The following is a 20139-nucleotide window of genomic DNA, read 5'->3' as shown; positions in this document are numbered from 1 at the left end:
AAATATATCCTCTTTATTTCATGCTAGATAAATTCCTTAGTATCCATGTTGAGGCTGGAACATATGTAGCAAAGTGGGTATTTTTTTCTTCAAAATAGTTTTTAGTGTATTACCTTTATGAATTGGAATACATAAAGCAAACCATCATGTGCAGTGCACTGCGTCTCCAGTATCCACCCTTTGCTGGGAGGCAAACAGTAACTGCATACTATATCCCCAGCACATCCATGTGTTTGCAAACCAAAGGAATGGCTTCTTGTGAGTGTGAACCTTTTATTGGGCAGAGTTTGATGAGTGGGGATCTGAAAATTAGGGACTTACCTGTGTTACACAGTTTTTCAGAGTTAGACTCCTAGATATTAAAAAAACTTGACTTTCCTGTTCCTTGAATCTTAATAGGTCGATTATGAAAAAACCTCCAGGTACTGACTTTTCCCTTGGCCTTCTAACTTAAGATATTTTAATCAAAAGAAAAACGCAACTATCTTTACTGAGATATGCTGCAGTGGTTACAGAATGACTCATAATAGATGTGCTTTTTAAAATTGAAGTTTAATTAAATTGTAGCAAATTAAACACTTGAGATGTTCTAGGAAATTTTGCTTCTAGAATCCTGTTACAAAAAACTTTTTATAAAATAAACGGTCATTTCATAATTTATTCCATACCTTAACTTGTAATATTGAGTTTTTTTAAAGTGTTTTATTGTAATATTAAGTGTGACTTTTTTTAAAGATTTTATTTATTTATTTGAAAGTCAGAGTTATACAGAGAAAGAGGCAGAGAGAGAGAGAGAGAGAGAGAGAGGTCATCCATCCGTGGGTTCACTCCCCAGTTGGCTGCAATGGCCAGAGCTACACCGATCTGAAGCCAGGAGCTTCTTCTGGGTCTCCCACACGGGTGCAGAGGTTCAAGGACTTGGGCCATCTTCTACTGCTTGCCCAGGCCATAGCAGAGAGCTGGATCGGAAGTGGAGCAGCTGGGTCTTGAACCGACGCCCATATGGGATGCTGGCACTGCAGGCGGCAGCTTTACCCACTACACCGCAGCGCCGGCCCCAATATGTGACATTTTGTATAACAGTTCAATTTACAGAACACTTTTATTTGCCTTATCTCATTTAGTAATTAGAAATACTCTTGACAGTAGTTTAGTTTAATTTTATATATTTAGCAGAAAATCAGATGTCTGATTTTAATATTTTTAAAATGACATAGCTGGGGTCAGCGGGTTAAGCCGCCACCTGCAACCCCAGCATCCCATGTGAGTGCCAGTTCTAGTGATTTAGCTCCCTACTAATGCACCTAAGAACGCAGCGCAAGATAGCTCAAGTGCTTAGGCCCCTGCAGCCACATGGGAGACCTGGAAGAAGCTCCTGGCTTCAGCCTAGCTATTGTGGTTATTTGGGGAGTGAACCAGTGGATGAAAGATCTCTCACCTCTCTCTATAACTCTCTGCCTTTCAAATAAATAAATAAATCTTAAAAAAATAAAAAGATATAGCCATAGCCATGTTATAGAAACTTTGGAAATAGAGGAAAGAATCATAGCACCCTAATATAATAGCTGTTATCATAATATTTCCTTCTATAAGAATGTTTTTAAATAGTTTTAAAGTTAGTACAGAATTTTTTAATTGTATTATTAAACTAAGTAGGTAACATTGATTGTCTTTAGTTAAATTAAGAGGCTCCTAGTTCTTACATTATGAAATTTTGAGCCACTGTCTTTTTTTTTTTTTTTTTTTTAGTAACTCCGGGTGGATTTTAACCACAACTCTTGTCCTCTCGGTGATGGTGCTGCTCTGGATCTGTTGTGCAACTGTTGCTACAGCTGTGGAGCAGTATGTTCCCTCTGAGGTAAGTTTAATTCTGGCCCTTGGGCCACTCAGAGACTGACTTTTAAATGCCTTATTTACTTAACTAGAAAAACAAGGCCTTTCTACCAGTAGAATAAGAGAGGATTTGAGGATTTTAATTTGGTTGGATTGGCACATGTGAAAATTAGCAGGTTTGCAGTACAAGAATCTCTGGTCCCATTTTTTTGTGATGCTGGCTGCCATAGTTGATGTAAATGTTTTGGTTCTCCAAGACTGAAGGAACCAGGTGGTGTCCATTTCTGAGATGGTATTTTGGAGAGAACACTCGTGGAACCACTTAAAATCTTAAATTAGTGGCCACAAATGTAAGGGGTATTTGCTGCTTTAGAAGCATCAAGGGGTCCAGGATGCTATGGCATAGTGGCTAAAACTACTGCCACCTGCAGTGCCAGCATCCCATATGGGTGCTGTTTTAAATCGTGTTTTTAAATAAAGGGTTTTTAAAATTTATTTATTTGGCAGGTAGAGTTACAGACAGTGAGAGGGAGAGACAGAGAGAAAGGTCTTCCTTCCGTTGGTTCACACCCCAAATGGCCACTATGGCCGGAGCTATGCGGATCCAAAGCTAGGAGCCAGGTACTTCTTCCTGGTCTCCCATGCGGGTGTAGACACCCAAGCACTCGGGCTATCCTCCACTGCCTTCCTGGGCCACAGCAGAGAGTTGGACTGGAAGAGGAGCAACTGGGACTAGAACGCAGCGCCCATATGGGATTCCGGCACCAAGGGCGAAGGATTAGCCAAGTGAGCCACGGCGCTGGTCGCTTTAAATAGTGGAGGTCTTGACCTGAACTTTGAAGAATGAGTAGTGAGGTTCAGATTAGCAGAGAGGAAGGTGGACAGTTTTCCAAGGTACAGACAAGAAAGAATAAGCTGTTAGGGAAGTTAAAAGGCTTACTTTAAGAAATTAAACCAAATGGATACAGTTGGACTGGATTAGGAGAACTTTGAATTGTGGAAGTTATAGAGAATAGGTAAATTTCTGCAGAATTCCTTTGTTTATGATATGAATGTACTGGTAAAATTATCTTGTTACATTTATTTAATATGTTCCCTAGTGTCCATATTTCAGTCACTTTATTATTCCTTATAAAACTGAAATTATATGTATCTTAATGTAGGATTGTTTTTGTCTATTACTTCATTGAGCTACCTCTTGTAGTCCCAACTCTTATGGCAACAAACATATAGTAAAACATCTTTGTTAACCACCTCCCCAACCCTGTACCATTTTATTCCCTTTCTTCCTTTCTTCTTCTATCCCTATTTTTTCTCCTTATTCCTAAGATGCCCCTTGTGGGGCGGGGGGGGGGGGGGGGACACATAGACTGGTCTGGCTATTGCCAGGAAAGACTTACTGGGGGTGGGAGGGCTTCCAGTGTAATTTGCCTAGGTAAATTCACTGCAACCTGGATTGTGGTCCCCAACTTACCATTGGGCACTGTTGAAGTATTTTGTGTAAGTTGGTTCATTTAGTCTTCACAGAAATCTGTTACCTATCATCATTTGCCAGATGGGAGAACTACAAGGAAGAATTTATAATTACACCAGTGAGTGGTAGAACTGGGACTGAATGAAAAGTGTTTGCTCTGAAGTCCTGTTAGTTAGCCTGCAATTATAGTTATGTGCTTCTTACCAGAAGCCAATACTCTGCTGCCCTCCTTGACACTAGGAAGACACACAGCTGTGGGACCATGTGGCTCATGTTTTTGAGCCAGGATGTGCAAACTCTGTTATCTGACATCTTCTTGGATGGCAAGTTCCTGTCTCCTGTCTTGACTTGGGGAAGAGACCCCCTCTTCAGGTGGTGGTCACACGTAGCAGTGCCTCTCATGGTGGTTATGGTTACATCTTGTAGACCTGCCTTTTCAGATGATTCTTGATCTTTCTCTTTCCTTTATATATATCTTTGCTGTAATGAGTTTTGTTTTAATTATATAACTTTGATTCTGTGACAAATTTTTTCCCCTTATTTCTGATTTTTGGTATTTATTTATTCTCCAAATGGCTGCAACAGCCATGGCTGTGCCAGGCTGAAGCCAGGACATATATGGAAATATATGTCCCCCAGACCCTGGTGATCATAAATCATGAACATCCACAGCACACTTGGGGGTCTGTTGGTTGCTATTACATTCTTTCCATATACCAGTCACAAGGGTGTTACTCTCCTGCCCTTCTGTAGAACTCTTTTCTTCCTACCCTTAACAATTAAAATCGTGGCTATGCCTCAGAGGACCTGTATTTTTCTAAGGGCATGCATATTTTTTTAAGTATTTTTTTAAATGATTTATTTATTTACTTGAAAAGCAGAGTTACAGAGAGAGGGAGAGATAGATCTTCCATCTGCTGGTTCATTCCCCATATGGCCACAACGGGTGGAGCTGAGTAGATCCCAAAGCCAGGAGCCAGAAGCTTCTTCTGGGTGTCATGTGGGTACAGGGGTCCAAGCACTTGGACCATCTTCTGCTGCTTTTCCAGGTACATTAGCAGTAAGTTGGATTGGAAGTGGAGCAGCCAAGACTTGAACCAGTGCCCGTATGGGATGATGGTGACATAGGCAGTGGCTTTACCCACTGCACCACAGTGCCAGCCCCTGGGGATGCATTTTCCAGATAGCTGTGGAAAACAGTCAGTTAGATGTACTACTTTTAGACTTTGTATTTTAAGTATACTTTGTATAATAAAAACATTATTATATTTATTTATTTGAAGAGTTACAGTGAGAGAGGTAAAGACAGAGACATCTTTCCATCCACTGCTTCACTCCCCAGATGACTGCAATGGCCAGTGCTGGGCCAAGCCAAAGCCAGGAGCAGCTTCTTGGTCTCCCATGTGGGTGGCAGCAGCACAAGTACTTGGGCCATCTTCCACTTCATTCCATTAGCACGGAGCTGGATCAGAAGTGGAGCAGCCAGGATGTGAACTAGCACCCATATGGGATGCCAGTGCTGCAGGCAGTGGCTTTATCTACTAGGCCACAACACTGGTCCCCAAAATATTATATATTTAATATAGAAATTTACAAGGTCCATATAAAAAGGTGGAAAAAGTATTATTCAGTCAGCCATCTAGAGCTTTACTTAGTGTTTCCATTTTAGTGGATTTCTTTTCAGGATAAGCAACTTATAGTACATATTAATATCTTATTTCCCTTTTTAGATTATTATAGTATAAATATTTCAGTCTTTTTTGGTATTTTCTCCTTTGTTCACTGTACAAAGAAGTTAAAATTTTTTTTAAAAAAAGATTTATTTATTTATTTGAAAGTCAGAGTTACACAGAGAAAGGAGAGGCAGAGAGAGAGGTCTACCATCCGCTGGTTCACTCCCTAGTTGGCTACAATGGCAGGAGCTATGCTGATCTGAAGCCAGGAACCTGGAGCCCCGAGCCCCCTCAGAGTCCCCGCGGGTACAGGGGCCCAAGGACTGGGGCCATCCTCTGCTGCCTTCCCAAGCCATAGCAGACAGCTGGATTGGAAGTGGAACAGCCGGGTCTCAAACCGGCGCCCATATGGGATGCCGACACTTCAGTCCAGGACATTAAGCTGCTGTGCCGGCCGGCGCCACGGCTCAATAGGCTAATCCTCTGCCTTACAGCACCGGCGCACCGGGTTCTAGTCCCTGTCGGGGCGCCGGATTCTGTCCCGGTTGCCCCTCTTCCAGGCCAGCTCTCTGCTGTGGCCAGGGAAGGCAGTGGAGGATGGCTCAAGTGCTTGGGCCCTGTACCCCATAGGAGACCAGGAGAAGCACCTGGCTCCTGCCTTCGGATCAGCGCGGTGTGCCGGCCGCAGCAGCCATTGGAGGGTGAACCAACGGCAAAGGAAGACCTTTCTCTCTGTCTCTCTCTCACTGTCCACTCTGCCTGTCAAAAAACAAAACAAAACAAACTGCTGTGCCACAGCACCGGCCCCAGAAATTAGAATTTTGTGCTAGGAAAGTTACTCATGGGGCCAGCATTGTGGTATAGCCAGTTAAGCCGATGCCTGAAATGCTGGCATCCCATATGAGTGCTGGTTGGAGTCCCAGCTGCTCCCCTTGTTTTTCTCTTTTTTTTTTTTTTTTTTAAGATTTCTTTATTTGAAAGGTAGAGTTGCAGAAATAGAAGAGTCACAGAGAGAGAGAGAGATCTTAAATCCACTAGTTTATTCTCCAAATGGCTACAACAGCCAGGGCTGTGCCAGGCTGAAGCCAGGAGCTGCCTCCAGGTCTCCCACGTGGGTGCAGGGGCCCAGGTCCCTGGGCCATCCTCCACTGCTTTTCCAGGCACGCCAGCAGGAAGCTGGATTGGAAGTGGAGTAGCTGAGACTCGAACCAATTCCCACATGGGATGCCGGCACCATAGCTTAATTTGCTGAGCCACAGTGCCTGCCCCTGCTCCACTTCTGATCCAGCTCTCAGCTAATGTGCCTGGGAAAACAGTGGAAGGCCCCAATGCTTGGGCCCTGCCACCCACATGGGAGATCTAGGTGGAGTTCTTGGCTCCTGATTTCTGCCATTGCAGCCACTGGGGAATGAGCCACTGGATGGAAGGTCTCTCCCTTTCTCTCTCTCCTCTGTCTGTATCTCTGCCTTTCAAATAAATAAATTTTTTTTTAAACTTTTATTTAATGAATATAAATTTCCAGTGTACAGCTTATGGATTACAGTGGCTTTCCCCTCCCATAACTTCCCTCCCACCCGCAACCCTCCCCTCTCCCGCTCCCTCTCCCCTTCCATTTGCATCAAGATTCATTTTCAATTCTCTTTATATACAGAAGATCAATTTAGTATAAAGGTTTCAACAGTTTGCACCCACATAGACACACAAAGTGAAACATACTGTTTGAGTACTAGTTATAGCATCAAATCAAAATGTACAGCACATTAAGGACAGAGATCCCACATGAGGAGCAAGTGCACAGTGGCTCCTGTTGTTGACCCAACAAATTGACACTCTAGTTTATGGCGCCAGTAACCACCCTAGGCTGTCGTCATGAGTTGCCAAGGCTATGGAAGCCTTCCAAGTTTGCCGACTCTGATCATATTTAGACAAGGTCATAAAAGACAGAGTGAGAATAGTAACCAATGATCCTAAGAGTGGCATTAACCAGGTTTGAACAATTATACAGCATTAAGTGGGGAAGAGGACCATCAGTACACACAGGTTGGGAGTAGAGCCATTGGAGGTAGAGTAGAGGTTATGATTACAAAGGAATGAGGCCCAAGTACGCTAGACAGGGTCTAGAACAAAGGACAGAGTCTTTATTAGAGGAGCTAAGAAAGGTGCTGTCTAAGCTACAAGTAATTTTTCTGATTGAGAGGCAAATAGAATCTGATAGAAGGGGCTTGATAATAATCTGTTGGGCTTTAGGCCTTGTAAATTCAGAGGCCCAGACCTATCTATCTCTTCACATGGGGTATATCCTAAGGGAGGTGTGAACCTCCTAGGGGAAGGCACTCTGTTGACTTTCATTACTTGGCTGGCCTGGGAGGAGAGCTGGCCAGGTAAAGGCAGGTGGCAACTCTAACAAGAAATTTACAGTTCTGCCTTTAATGTTGCTGACCCTACTTGACCATCCCCTCAGCTGCAGTGGTCACTTTGGAAGTTGGGCTGAGTGAAGGGCTTTTCAGCTTAGAGCCAATAAGATCTGTGGCTCTGACCTGGGCATCCTTCGACTCCAGGGCAGGTCCTTTTCCAGTGATCCAACTCTTGGCAGAGCTGCCAGGGCTCTTCACAAGCTGACTTCTGCTGAAGCCCAGGCTTACCACATTGAAAGCCACTGCAGTGGACTGGCCTGTTGGGTCTCCTTGAGGGCAGATCACTGTATAGATCAGCCATTAATAGGCCTGCCACCCATTGCTTCTGATGCCTAGCTTTCTTTTCCTCCTGGTTTGTGTTAAAGCAGACCAGAGGATGCAAGTCAAGGGAGTGCCCGTGTCCCATCTCTAATCTTCGGTGGCCTGAACTACAAGTCTATAGTCACAGGCATGTTCTGTAGTAGTTTTTCTAAGGTAGACAATGCCCATGAGGAAAATTATATTCTCACTTTAAAACTTTCTTTCCCTTTGGTCTGAAAGGGAGGTTTTTTCTACTTACTGTATACTTTGCTGATGGCGAAGTGAATCTAGCTATGAGATTATTATTTAAGTTCTTATTTTGGCTATGCTATTACAGAAAAATGTTAGCCATCTCTTTTATAAGGTCTAAAGATTAAATTGTGCGTCCTACAGATTCCTTCATAATAGATTTAGTTTCCTATCTTGAAGAGAATAGAGAAATGAAAGAAAAATTTCCTCATGGGCAGGCATTGTGACACAGTAGGTAAGCCTCTGCTTGGTACTCTTACATCCCATATTGGAGTGCTAGTTTTGTGTCCCCAAACCTTCACTTCGGATCCAACTTCCTGCTAATGTGCATTCTGGAAGGCAGCAAATAATGGCTCAAATGTTTGGGCAACCGCCACCCACATGAGAAACCCAAATGGAGTTCTGCGTCCTGGCTTTAGCCTGGGCCAGTTCTAGCTTTTGCAGTCATATGAGGAGCGAACCAGCAGTTGAAAGATCACTCTTATTCTGTTGCTCTGCCGTTCAGGTAGATGGAAAAAAAAAATTTTTTTTTTTTTTTTTTTTTTTTTAAGGAAAAGTTACTCAGATTTTCTTGGCCAGAAGTCACCTTTTTAAAAAATAATGTTTTTTTACTTGAAAGAGAAAAACAGATGGGATATGGGTGTCCCAAAAAATGTTTTAACTGCTGTGCCGAGTACCTATTCCAGAAGTCACCTATTTAAAACCTTCATGAAGCTTTTTCATGGGTTTTGTTATTGGAACATGAGTTATTTTCCATCCATAGTAACACAAGACTCCATTTTAAGTTTGATAAGCCCTGGGGACAGCACTGTGGCATAGCAGGTTAAACCTCCTCCTGTGATGCTGGCATCCCATATTCGTGCTGCTTTGAGACACAGCTGCTCCACTTGCAATCCAGCTCCCTGCTTAATGTGCCTGGGAAAGCAGTGGAAGATGGCCCAAGTGCTTGGGTCCTTCCACCCATGTGAGAAACCCAAATGAAGCTTTGAGCTCCTGGCTTCAGCCTGGCCCAGCCTTGGCCATTGCTGCCATTTGGGGAGTGAACTAGCAGATGCAAGATTCGTTCTCTCTCTCTCTAACTCTCTAACTCTCTAACTCTGCCTTTCAAGTAAATTAAAAAAAAAATCTAAGTTTCTATAGGATAGCTCATCCATGAGCAGTGTTATTTGTGGTTTTTTATGTTACGTAGAAATATGATCCCGGCGTGTTTGTGCTGCCCTTGGCTCACAAGTTTCCTTTTAAATCACCATAAACAAAGCTTAAAATGATAGAGATAGGCCGGCGCTGCGGCTCAATAGGCTAATCCTCCGCCTGTGGCACCGGCACCCCAGGTTCTAGACCTAGTTGGGGCGCCGGATTCTGTCCTGGTTGCCCCTCTTCCAGGCCAGCTCTCTGCTGTGGCCTGCGAGTGCAGTGGAGGATGGCCCAAGTGCTTGGGCCCTGCACCCCATGGGAGACCAGGAGAAGCACCTGGCTCCTGGCTTCTGATCAGCGTGGTGTGCTGGCTGCAGCACGCCGGCTGCAGCAGCCATCGGAGGGTGAACCAACGGTAAAGGAAGACCTTTCTCTCTGTCTCTCTCTCTCTCTCACTGTCCACTCTGCCTGTCAAAAAAAAAAAAAATGGTAGGGATAAAGGTCAGAAATGTGATCTTAGAAATTGAAGAGCTGCTTCATTTTTTTTCTTATTTAGGAAATCACTGAAATAATTTTTTTATATGCTTGACAAGTAGTAGATATTCATCATGTATGATTTGATTGTAAGGGCCAGAAGGAGGTAGCCAGGAATTCCATTTCCTTGGTTGATCTTAAAGTAGTGACATTTGAGTGATTTACAAATTTTTTTATCTTCTCTCCACTTTTTTCTTATTTCTTTTTTCACATTTATGTTGTTATTTTTGAAGCCTCATGGGATGAAGCTTTCTCTTGTCGAAGTGTCTGTTTAAGGTAATTCAGTTTGGTGGTGGTCCTGTCAGGCAGGACCTGGCAGGAGAACCTCATTCAGCAGTGTTAGCTGCTCTTCCTAGAGGTCAGGCAGCAACAGAGGGTAATGGCAGGGCGCCGACTTCGTGCCGCCTCACTACCTGTGTGCTCCCTTCTGGCTGTTTCTGGAAGAGAAGAGCAGCATTCTGAGTTATTTGGCAAGACCACAGTCACCGGATGGCATTTGGTATGTTAAGGATATAAGAGGACTCCTGATACCATACATGTTAGTAAATCACACACAGTTATGCCTAATACCGTTCATGTTAGTAAATCACACGCAGTTATGGATAATATAATAAGTGCCCTTTTCAAGGAATTGGCACTACAATGAAGAACAAGACCAAGAACCTTCCTCTTTAGAAGCTTTAAGTCTCATAACAGAGTTAGACAATCAGGAAACAATGTAAGTGCTGCCACTTAATCCAGATTCTGTTAAGAAACTGAGTTTTGGGGGCTAGCATTTGATGTAACGCGGAAGACTGCATTTGTGATGCTCACATCTAGTACAGGAGTTCCTGGGTTCAATACCAGGCCCTGCTCTCAATTCCAGCTTCCTGCTGACTGCACCCTGGGAGGCAGCAGATGATGACTCAAGTATTTGGGTCCCTGCCACCCACATAGGAGACCTAGATGGAATTCCTGGCTCCTGGCTTCAGCTTGACCCGGTCCCAGCTCTTGAGGGTCTTTGGGGAGTAAACCAGTTTGGATGGAAGATCTTTCTCTCTCTGCCTTTAAAGTAAATAAAATAAATAAGACTTTTTTTTTTAAAAAGGATTTATTTATTTACTTGAAAGGCAGAGTTTACAGAGAGAGGAGAGAAAGAGAGAGCTTCCATCCACTAGTTCATTCCCCAAATGGCCGCAATGGCTGGATCTGGTCTGATCTGAAGCCAGCAGCCAGGAGCTTCCTCCGGGTCTCCTATGTGGGTACAGGGGCCCCACTACTTGGGCCACCTTCCACTGCTTTCCCAGGCACATTAGCAGGGAGCTGGATCAGAAGTAGAACAGCCAGAACTTGAACCATTGCAAACTGCAGCTTTACCTGCTACACCACAGCACCAGCCCCAAAAAGTAAGAAATGTTAACAAACTGAGTTTCAGAGAAAGAGGTAAGTAACTTATCTAAGCTCAAAACCTAGCTGGTGGCAGAACTAGGCCTAAAGCCCACACACATATTTACTTACTAAATTTATATTTTTTAACTTTTAGGAGTAGTGCAGACATATGGCATAAAATTAAGTCTTTTTCTTCCTCAGTACTTTAGGTAAACTGCAATCAATAGTCTTTTAAAAATTCACCAGTTGTCATTTTTTAGTTTTATCATTTTTTATTTTATCAACTTTAGACATTATCCAGTGTATCTTCCTACTGAGGGATGGGAAATATAGTTCCCTTATGCTGTCTTCTACCTCACCTTTCTCTCTTTACTCTCTGATTTTTGTAATAGATACTGTTATTTTGTGTACTTTTCATGATTGCTTTGTAAAGTGATCCTTACTACCTTTTCTTCCCCCCTTTTCCTGTACTTCTTTCCAATTTCATTGGGTATTATAACTCTCAACAATAAAATAAATAAATACTGCATATTTACTTCCATGCTTTTTAGGTTAATTTGAAAATTAAAATGTATTAGGCAGTAGTTGTTGTTGTTGTTGTTGTTGTTGTTTTTTGACAGGCAGAGTGGACAGTGAGAGAGAGACAGAGAGAAAGGTCTTCCTTTGCCTTTGGTTCACCCTCCAATGGCCGTCGTGCTGATCCTAAGCCAGGAGCCAGGTGCTTCTCCTGGTCTCCCATGCGGGTGCAGGGCCCAAGCACTTGGGCCATCCTCCACTGCCTTCCCTGGCCACAGCAGAGAGCTGGCCTGGAAGAGGGGCAACCGGGACAGAATCCGGCGCCCCAACCAGCACTAGAATCCAGTGTGCCGGCACCACAGGCGGAGGATTAGCCTATTGAGCAGCGGCGCCAGCCAGGCAGTAGTTTTCATACTATGACTATGTGAATACTTAACAGTAGGACCAAATACTATGATTAATGATTAGAGGCATGTTTATATATATATATATATGGGGGCCAGTGCTGTAGCCTAGCAGGTAAAGCTGCTGTCTGCAGTGCCAGCATCCCATATGGGTGCTGGTTCAAGTCCTGGCTGCTCCACTTCCAATCCGGCTCTCTGCTATGGCCTGAGAAAACAGTAGAAGATGGCCTAAGTCCTTGGGCCCTTGCACCCATGAGACCTGGAAGAAGCTCTAGGCTCCTGGCTTCATATCTACCCAGCTCCAGCCATTGCAGCCGTTTGGGGAGTGAACCAGCAGTTGGACAGCCTCTCTCTGCCTCTGTCTGTCTATAACTCTGCCTTTCAGGTACATTTTGTAAATACATATATACCTGAATTCTTTTTTTTTCTTTTTTTTTTTTTTTTTTTCTTTTTTTTACAGGCAGAGTGGACAGTGAGAGAGAGACAGAGAGAAAGGTCTTCCTTTTTGCCGTTGTATACCTGAATTCTTTAAAGTTTTCCCAGGAGAATGTTCCAAATACCTCCACTTAATGGATCTGTTTGTTTTGTTGTACCTTTCTTCCCATTTTCTAAATCATCTCTAGGCCGGTGCCGTGGCTTAACAGGCTAATCCTCCACCTTGCGGCGCCGGCACACCGGGTTCTAGTCCCGGTTGGGGCACCGGATTCTATCCTGGTTGCCCCTCTTCCTGCCTAGCTCTCTGCTGTGGCCAGGGAGTGCAGTGGAGGATGGCCCAAGTGCTTGGGCCCTGCACCCCATGGGAGACCAGGAGAAGCACCTGGCTCCTGGCTTTGGATCAGCGTGGTGCGCCAGCCGCAGCGGTCATTGGAGGGTGAACCAACGGCAAAAAGGAAGACCTTTCTCTCTGTCTCTTCTCTCACTATCCACTCTGCCTGTTTAAAAAAAAAAAAAATTTATCTAAATCATCTCAACTGTTGCTGTTTCTTGTATTCTGTGTTGTTTTCTTTCAAAGATTTTGCTGGAATAGTATCTTAATTTTTTTCGTTTGATTGATACTAAATCCTTTTACTATTAGTAGGAAAGCTAAGATCTTAAAGGACTTGCTCACTTAAGATACTCAGCAGACACCGAGAATCAATGCATATGAACTTGGGAGCATTCCTGGGTCACCTTGCTCCCTGCAGACTCGAGATTAACCATCCCACATAGAAAAAAGAAAAAAAAATTTTTGAAGACTTACTTGAAAAGATTCCTAATTATCCACATTTGTTTTTCATTTGCAGAAGCTGAGTATTTATGGTGACTTGGAGTTTGTGAATGAACAAAAGCTAAACCGATACCCAGCCTCTTCTCTTGTGCTTATTAAATCTAAAACTGAAGATCATGAAGAAGCAGGGCCTCTGCCTACAAAAGTGAATCTTGCTCATTCAGAAATCTAAGCTGCTTTTTTTAAGAACAGCGTGATAGACATCTAAGTTTCCATTCCTCATAGAGCTTTTTAAAATGGTTCCATTGGATATAGGCCTTAAGAAATCAATATACAATGCAAATAAAGTTACCCAAATCCATGAAGACTGTATTTGCTGTAACTTTACCTGTATTTTTTTCCTAGTAATTTAAAAAATGGATGTTTGGGATTATATTTTTATTTTACTAATATCTGTAGCTACTTTAATTGTTATTGGCATTGGTATTTTTCCCTTTCTTAGTCAAATTCTATGAGCTGATCATTGTTCTTCCCTACCTCCTACCATGATACTGTCAATTTTACCTTACTCCATAAGCTGAATACTTAGTAGGATATAGTGCTTCTGCTCAGAAATGGCCCATGAGCCGTAACTTTAAATTTAGCAGGAAATGCCCTTTAATGACACTACATTTTCAGTTGTATTGAACTGAAATCATTAAAATTTTATTTGAATAATTATGTGCTGAAATTTGAGTATCTGATTTTTCTGGTCTTTCTTCCTGCCCTTACCCAACTCGGAAAGCATTTAAAATGGTCTGTGTTTATTGCTGTTTAGTACAATAAACACAGGGGTACATGCTAAAGCAAAAATGAGCCTCTTGACAGTACACACTATGTTATTTTGCACAAGCTGTAAGTTTGTGTTGGATGAATCTTTCCAAAGAACTGTTTTTCCTCTGTTAGATAGCATCAGATGCAAGGTAAAGATATTTTCAGAGAAAAGTCTTCATTCTGATGGTAAGAGACTTCTTTGATCTAGAATTACATATAGATTTCACTTGGCAAAAACTGTTACTACCACTCCTTTACCTGTGCAGATTTAAACATAAAAATCATGCCATACAACACCAGAATCTTGCTGCGATTCAGTGTCATTATGCTGTGAAATGGTCAAAAACATTGCAAACCTGTGATTTCCTGATGCCAGAGCATCGCTGACCATTGCAGCCATGTTGCTTGGCTAAAGGAAGAGTCACACACTCACCCCAAAGTCTGGGCTGCAGTTTTCTCGGAAGCAGGAGAAAATAGAACTAACAACTAATCAACTAAGACTGGTTACAAATATATAGGTTTTGGTTTTTAGAATGTCCAGCTCTGGAAAGTAGAAGTTCAGAAAGTTGTGAACACATGTGGATGGGGAAGAAAGGAAGAATTAACTAAGCAGTCATTGCCAGCCAGTCCTCACCTCCCTTTTTTGCGTGTAAGAATGTGGGAAATGGGTTGGGATTGCCTTTAAAGGAAAACTCCCAGTCACTTTGTTTCTCATCCGTAGGGCACCCTTGCTGAGGCACAGGTTTAAGTGATGCATTGAGCGAAGCCAGCAGATGGGGAGATCTACAGAACACTGCTGTCCCGCCAGAGTCTGCAGCGAGGGAACCCGAGGGGAAGGCCTCCCTCTTTAGGGAAGGGCCAACTCTCCGGCGGTCCTGTGTCCCACTTTCCTTTCTCTTTTTTTTTGACAGGCAGTGTTAGAGAGAAAGGTCTTCCTTCCATTGGTTCACCCCCAAAATGGCCGCTACAGCTGGCGCTGTGCCGATCCGAAGCCAGGAGCCAGGTGCTTCCTCCTGGTCTCTCATGTGGGTGCAGGGCCCAAGGACCTGGGCCATCCTCCACTGCCCTCCCGGGCCATAGCAGAGAGCTGGCCTGGAAGAGGAGCAACCGGGACAGAATCCGACGCCCCAACTAGGACTAGAACCTGGGGTGCTGGCGCCGCAGGCAGAGGATTAGCCTAGTGAGCCACGGCGCTGGCCGAGACTGACACTTTCAAAAAGACAAATTTCACTTTTTTTTTTTTTTTCAAAGATTAATTTATTTATTCAGAGTCAGAATTACAGAGAGAGATCATTCCCCGAATGGCCACAGTGGCCAGGGCTGGGTGAAGTCAGAGCTAAGAGCTTCACTCGGGTCTCCCACATGGGTGCAGGGGCCCAAGTACTTGGGCCATCTTCCACTACTTTCCCAGACACATTAGCAGGGAGCTGGATTAGAATTGGAGCAGCTGGGCCGGCGCCGCGGCTCAACAGGCTAATCCTCCGCCTTGCGGCGCCGGCACACCAGGTTCTAGTCCCGGTTGGGGCACTGATCCTGTCCCGGTTGCCCCTCTTCCAGGCCAACTCTCTGCTGTGGCCAGGGAGTGCAGTGGAGGATGGCCCAAGTTCTTGGGCCCTGCACCCCATGGGAGACCAGGAGAAGCACCTGGCTCCTCCCATCGGAACAGCGCGGTGCGCCGGCCGCAGCACGCTACCACGGCGGCCATTGGAGGGTGAACCAACGGCAAAAGGAAGACCTTTCTCTGTCTCTCTCTCACTGTCCACTCTGCCTGTCAAAAAAAAAAAAAAGAATTGGAGCAGCTGGGACTCAAACCTGTGCCCATATGGGATACTGGCACTGCAGATGGCAGCTTAATCTACTACACCACAGCACTAGCCCCTGGGCTTCACTTTTCAAAAAACTAAAAAGAAAATTAACCCCCATAAGTATAACATGTTTCTTATCTTGAAAATTCAATCAAAACAATAAAACAGCCTCTAGGGCACTCCTTAAAGTAGCAGTTGTGACTTGGGTGGGCCCAACATTATTGGCTCCTTGCTTCCACCAGGAAGAGACATCTGGAGAGTCTTCGCTAGGCCAGTTCGCAACACCACAGGCCTCTGGTTCACACCTACCCCACTCCTGGAGTCCTTGCTTCAGGGTCCCTCAGCTGAGAGACACGCGTGCAGACAATTAGAAAATAGTCATTACCGTGATGAATGAGCCTAGGCCTGGGTTCCAAATCTTTTAACAAAACTGTGTGGCACCTTTTATCTGATAAATTTTTTGGTAAATCAGAAGTTACTGGGGCTGGTACTGTGGCACAGTAGGTTAAAGCCCCGGCCTGCAGTGCCAGCGTCCCATATAGGTGCTGATTCTAGTCCCAGCTGCTCTTCTGATCCAGCTCTCTGCTATGGCCTGGGAAGGAAGCAGAGGATGGCCCAAGTCTTTAGGTCCTTGCTCCCACGTGGAAGACCCAAAAGAAGCTCCTTGGCTTCGGATCAGCTCTGGCCATTGCAGCCATTTGGGGAGTGATCCAGTGGATGAAAGACCTCTCTCTCTAACTCTTTCAAATTAAAAAAAAAAAAAAAAAGGTTACCAGAGTATCTGGTTTCAGTGTTGTCTCAGAAACAAGTGATGCATCAGTCTGCTATTGATCACATAAACATAAACCTTGTATTGTTACTCTGAGCTCATATTCAAGCCAAAAAGAAACAATCCAGTATTTGTTATTTGCCTTCATCTTAGATAAATGAGTCATTTCTATGAAGATTTTTTTAATGCATTAATAGCTCCATTGTAATTTTTGTGGACCGTTAAATATCAAGACCACATATTGTAGGGCCTGCACTGTGCCTTGGTGGATTAAGACTCCACCTATGCTGCCGGTATCCCATATGGGCTGGGGTTCAAGACCTGGCTGCTCCACTTCCATTCCAGCTCCTTGCTAATGGCCTGGGAAAAGCAGCAGAGGGTGGTCCAAATGCTTGGGCCCCTGCACCCACATGGGAGACGGATAGAGCTGGCTCCTGGCTTCAGCCTGGCCATTGCTGCCATTTGGGGAGTGAACCAGCAGATGGAAGACCTCTCTCTCTCTAACTCGCTCAAATGAATAAATCTTTAAAAAAAAAAAAAAAAAAAAAAAGACCATATACTGGGAATCATGGATCTAGAGGTTTCTAGTTATTTGCACCACCACTCGAAGGCCATTTCTACCTGGAGACCCTAGTTTACCTCTTCAGCAACCACTTGCCAAACCTGAGGGAAAGTAGGCTCCAATTGCTCAGAGTCCAAAGAGAGGGACAACTACTGTGGTAAATGCTATGGCAAGATGGGCACATAGGAGGAGCCTAAACTTGAACAGCCAGGCTTAAACCTGGAGGCGAAGGCAAGTGGGGTGTAGGGAGCAGTGCTGGGGCAGTGGAGATGGGATGCACAAAGACTGAGGCCAGCGAGTCCAGGACTGCACTTGGTTCAGTTAGCTGAGCTACAGCCTACAAAAGCACCGTAATAGATGGGGCGAGACGTGTCAGATAATGAAGGGCTTTACTAGACCTGCGCTGGATCCTGAGCCCAGCAGAGAGGTGTTGAAAGGTTTTAAGCATGCTTCCGCCCCAGTGAAATCCACTTGCCCTCAAGTCCTGTCCTAGGGTCTGACTCCTGGGAGCCCTAAGTTGAAACACCCTTCGTCTAGTCTGTCTCCCTAGGGAGTGGAAGCAGGAACTGAGGCCTGGGAAGGGGAGTTGCTTGCCCACGTGAGAGCCAGCTGCAGGGCGCTGACCAAACCCCGTTTTCCTGGTGCGGGACTCAGCTCTTTCTCTGTAGCTCCCAGCTTCCTGAGGGCTGCCCCTATGTCTGCCCTCCCTACCCTTGTTCCCAGGGAGTGGGCGTTTTATTTCCCAGTGCAAAAGAAACGGCTGGCCATAGGTGAGCAGTCGGGGCAGGCTTCCAGGGGACCCCAGCCTAGAACCCCTGGGCTGGCTTCTGGAGGTGGACACCTCCCCTTCTCCCTTGGTCTGGGCTCTGGTCCAGAGTGAAACGCTTCTGGGACGATGGTCTTCCTAGCAGGGAGCTAGGCTGCTGGGGAGACTGCAAGTGGGTAGACAGATGGGTCGCTGGGGGGAGGCTGGTGCTGTGGTGCAGCAGGTTAGGCCACCGCCTACAATGCTGGCATCCCATTGCAGCACCAACAGCAGTTCCCAGTCCTGGCTGCTCCATTTCCAATCCAGCTCCCTGCTGATGCACCTGGGAAAACAGCAGAAGATGGCCCAAGTACTTGGGCCCCTGCACTCACGGGAGACCTGGAAAAAGCTTCTGGCTCCTGGCTTTGTTCTGGCCCACCCCAGCCATTGTGGCTTTTGGGTAATGAATTGGCAGAGGGAAAAGCTCGCTCGCTCTCTCTCTCTCTCTCTCTCTCTCTCTGTCTTTCTCTGTCTTTCTCTGTCTTTCTCTCTCTTTCTCTGTCACTCTGCCTTTCAAATAAACAAAATAAATCTTTAGTAAGGGATCACTAGAGCCAGCAACCTGCTCCTGCCCCATCCCCACCCCCAGCATTGTCTCAGAGAAAACTAGAGTGCACTTTGCCATATTTTAATTTTATTTATTTATTTGAGAGGCAAAGAGACACACAGAGACAGACAGGAGAGATCTCCTATCTGCTGATTAATTCCCCAAATGCCTATAATAGCTGAAACAACTGAGTTGAAACCAAGAGCCAGGAACTCCATCCCAGTCTTCCACATGGGTGGCAGGACCTAAGCACTTGAGCCACCTCCACCTGCTGCCTTCCAGGGTGGGCACTGGCAGGAAGCTGGAAGGGAGTGGAGCTAGGACTCAAGACCAGGTACTCTGAGACGGGATGCAGGTGTCCTAACCACTAGGCCAATGCCTGCCCCGCCACTCCACGTTTCGTGTGCTTGTTTTGTTTTAGCAGTTTTAAGTGAACGTTGTCTCTAAGATTACTTTATTCCGGCATCTTCCCGAATGCTGCTTCCTCACATTTGCCCTTCCCCGTCAGACTTGGTGAGACCTGGCTTTGCGTTCCGGGATCTTTTTACGTGCTGTGCAAAGAGCGTGCTTTCAAGCTGAGAGGCCGCCCACTGCCAGCGCCATCCCGATTCCACCAGGGCCACCTCTGCCACCTGTCCAGGGAAGAACAAAAGAGGCTGCTTCCCGATGGCCCTGTGCCGCAGGGCGGGGAGGGGTGGCTTCCTCCTGGGCTGGGATCCTGAGGGACTGCACCTGGGAACCTGCTTGACGTCCAGCGCTGGGCTCTGGCCACTCCTGAGGACACTGTGCTCCCTGGGACCTGTGACGCTCAGAGGTCGGAGGGGGACAGAAAGAAAAAGAAAAGGATCTTTTTTGTGGTCTTTGTCCAGTTTCAGGCCAGCGGGGACCACCCTGTTGGGTGACTGCCACACGGACAGGTGTGCCTGTGGCCTCTTCTGCCGCACCTGTTCAGTGTGGATGGTTGATTTCTTCCGGTAGCCCTGGGCCACGCTGCCCATCTGCCGGCCTTCTCCTGCCTCTCGCGCTGCGCCTCCTTTCACACAGGCGTGGAGCACAGCTTGAGCTTCTGTCTCAGCTCTCCCGGACGAGGGGGACTCGGCCTTCCTGCATTGCAATGCCTCCTGCAGCCACAGAAGGGTTGAGCTTCATCTCAGCCACAAATGGGAAAAGCCTCTGCCACATTTTTAAAGAAAACGATGAAAAATTACAGTTGCTTTATAATTTAGTGGGAAATGCATATTCTTTTTAAAAGATTTATTTATTGGCCGGCGCCGCAGCTCACTAGGCTAATCCTCCACCTTGCGGCGCCGGCACACCGGGTTCTAGTCCCGGTCGGGGCACCGATCCTATCCCGGTTGCCCCTCTTCCAGGCCAGCTCTCTGCTGTGGCCAGGGAGTGCAGTGGAGGATGGCCCAAGTGCTTGGGCCCTGCACCCCATGGGAGACCAGGAGAAGCACCTGGCTCCTGCCATCGGATCAGCGCGGTGCGCTGGCCGCAGCGCGCCTACCGCGGTGGCCATTGGAGGGTGAACCAACGGCAAAAAGGAGGACCTTTCTCTCTGTCTCTCTCTCTCACTGTCCACTCTGCCTGTCAAAAATTTAAAAAAAAAAAGATTTATTTATTTACTTGAAAGGCAGAATGTGTGTGTGAGAGAGAGAGGGCGAGAGAGACCGTCCATCCGCTGGTTCACTCCCCAAATGTCCCCCACAGCCAGAGCTGTGCTGATCCGAAG

At 45.7% G+C, this 20139-nt stretch overlaps 1 protein-coding gene and 1 non-coding gene across 3 annotated transcripts in view; both read left to right on the top strand.

The window, feature by feature from the left end:
- The window catches only part of TMEM59 (transmembrane protein 59), a 29554-nt gene extending 15728 nt beyond the window's left edge, over positions 1 to 13826 (top strand). For both annotated transcript variants that reach the window (XM_062191386.1, XM_062191385.1), the window contains exons 7-8: positions 1750 to 1858; positions 13183 to 13826. In XM_062191386.1, the coding sequence (XP_062047370.1) occupies positions 1750 to 1858; positions 13183 to 13338 (265 nt within the window). In that variant the 3' untranslated portion in view covers positions 13339 to 13826. The remainder of the gene's footprint in view (positions 1 to 1749; positions 1859 to 13182) is intronic.
- A 5317-nt stretch (positions 13827 to 19143) lies between these two features.
- Positions 19144 to 19234, top strand: LOC133761354 (small nucleolar RNA SNORD88). Its single transcript, XR_009866152.1, has one exon. It is a non-coding gene; the product is annotated as a small nucleolar RNA SNORD88 (small nucleolar RNA).
- The last annotated feature ends 905 nt before the right edge of the window (positions 19235 to 20139 follow it).

Source organism: Lepus europaeus, chromosome 5 (genome assembly GCF_033115175.1).
Source record: "Lepus europaeus isolate LE1 chromosome 5, mLepTim1.pri, whole genome shotgun sequence".
NCBI classification, from domain to species: domain Eukaryota; kingdom Metazoa; phylum Chordata; class Mammalia; order Lagomorpha; family Leporidae; genus Lepus; species Lepus europaeus.
This window is presented reverse-complemented; position numbering and strand designations above follow the sequence as displayed.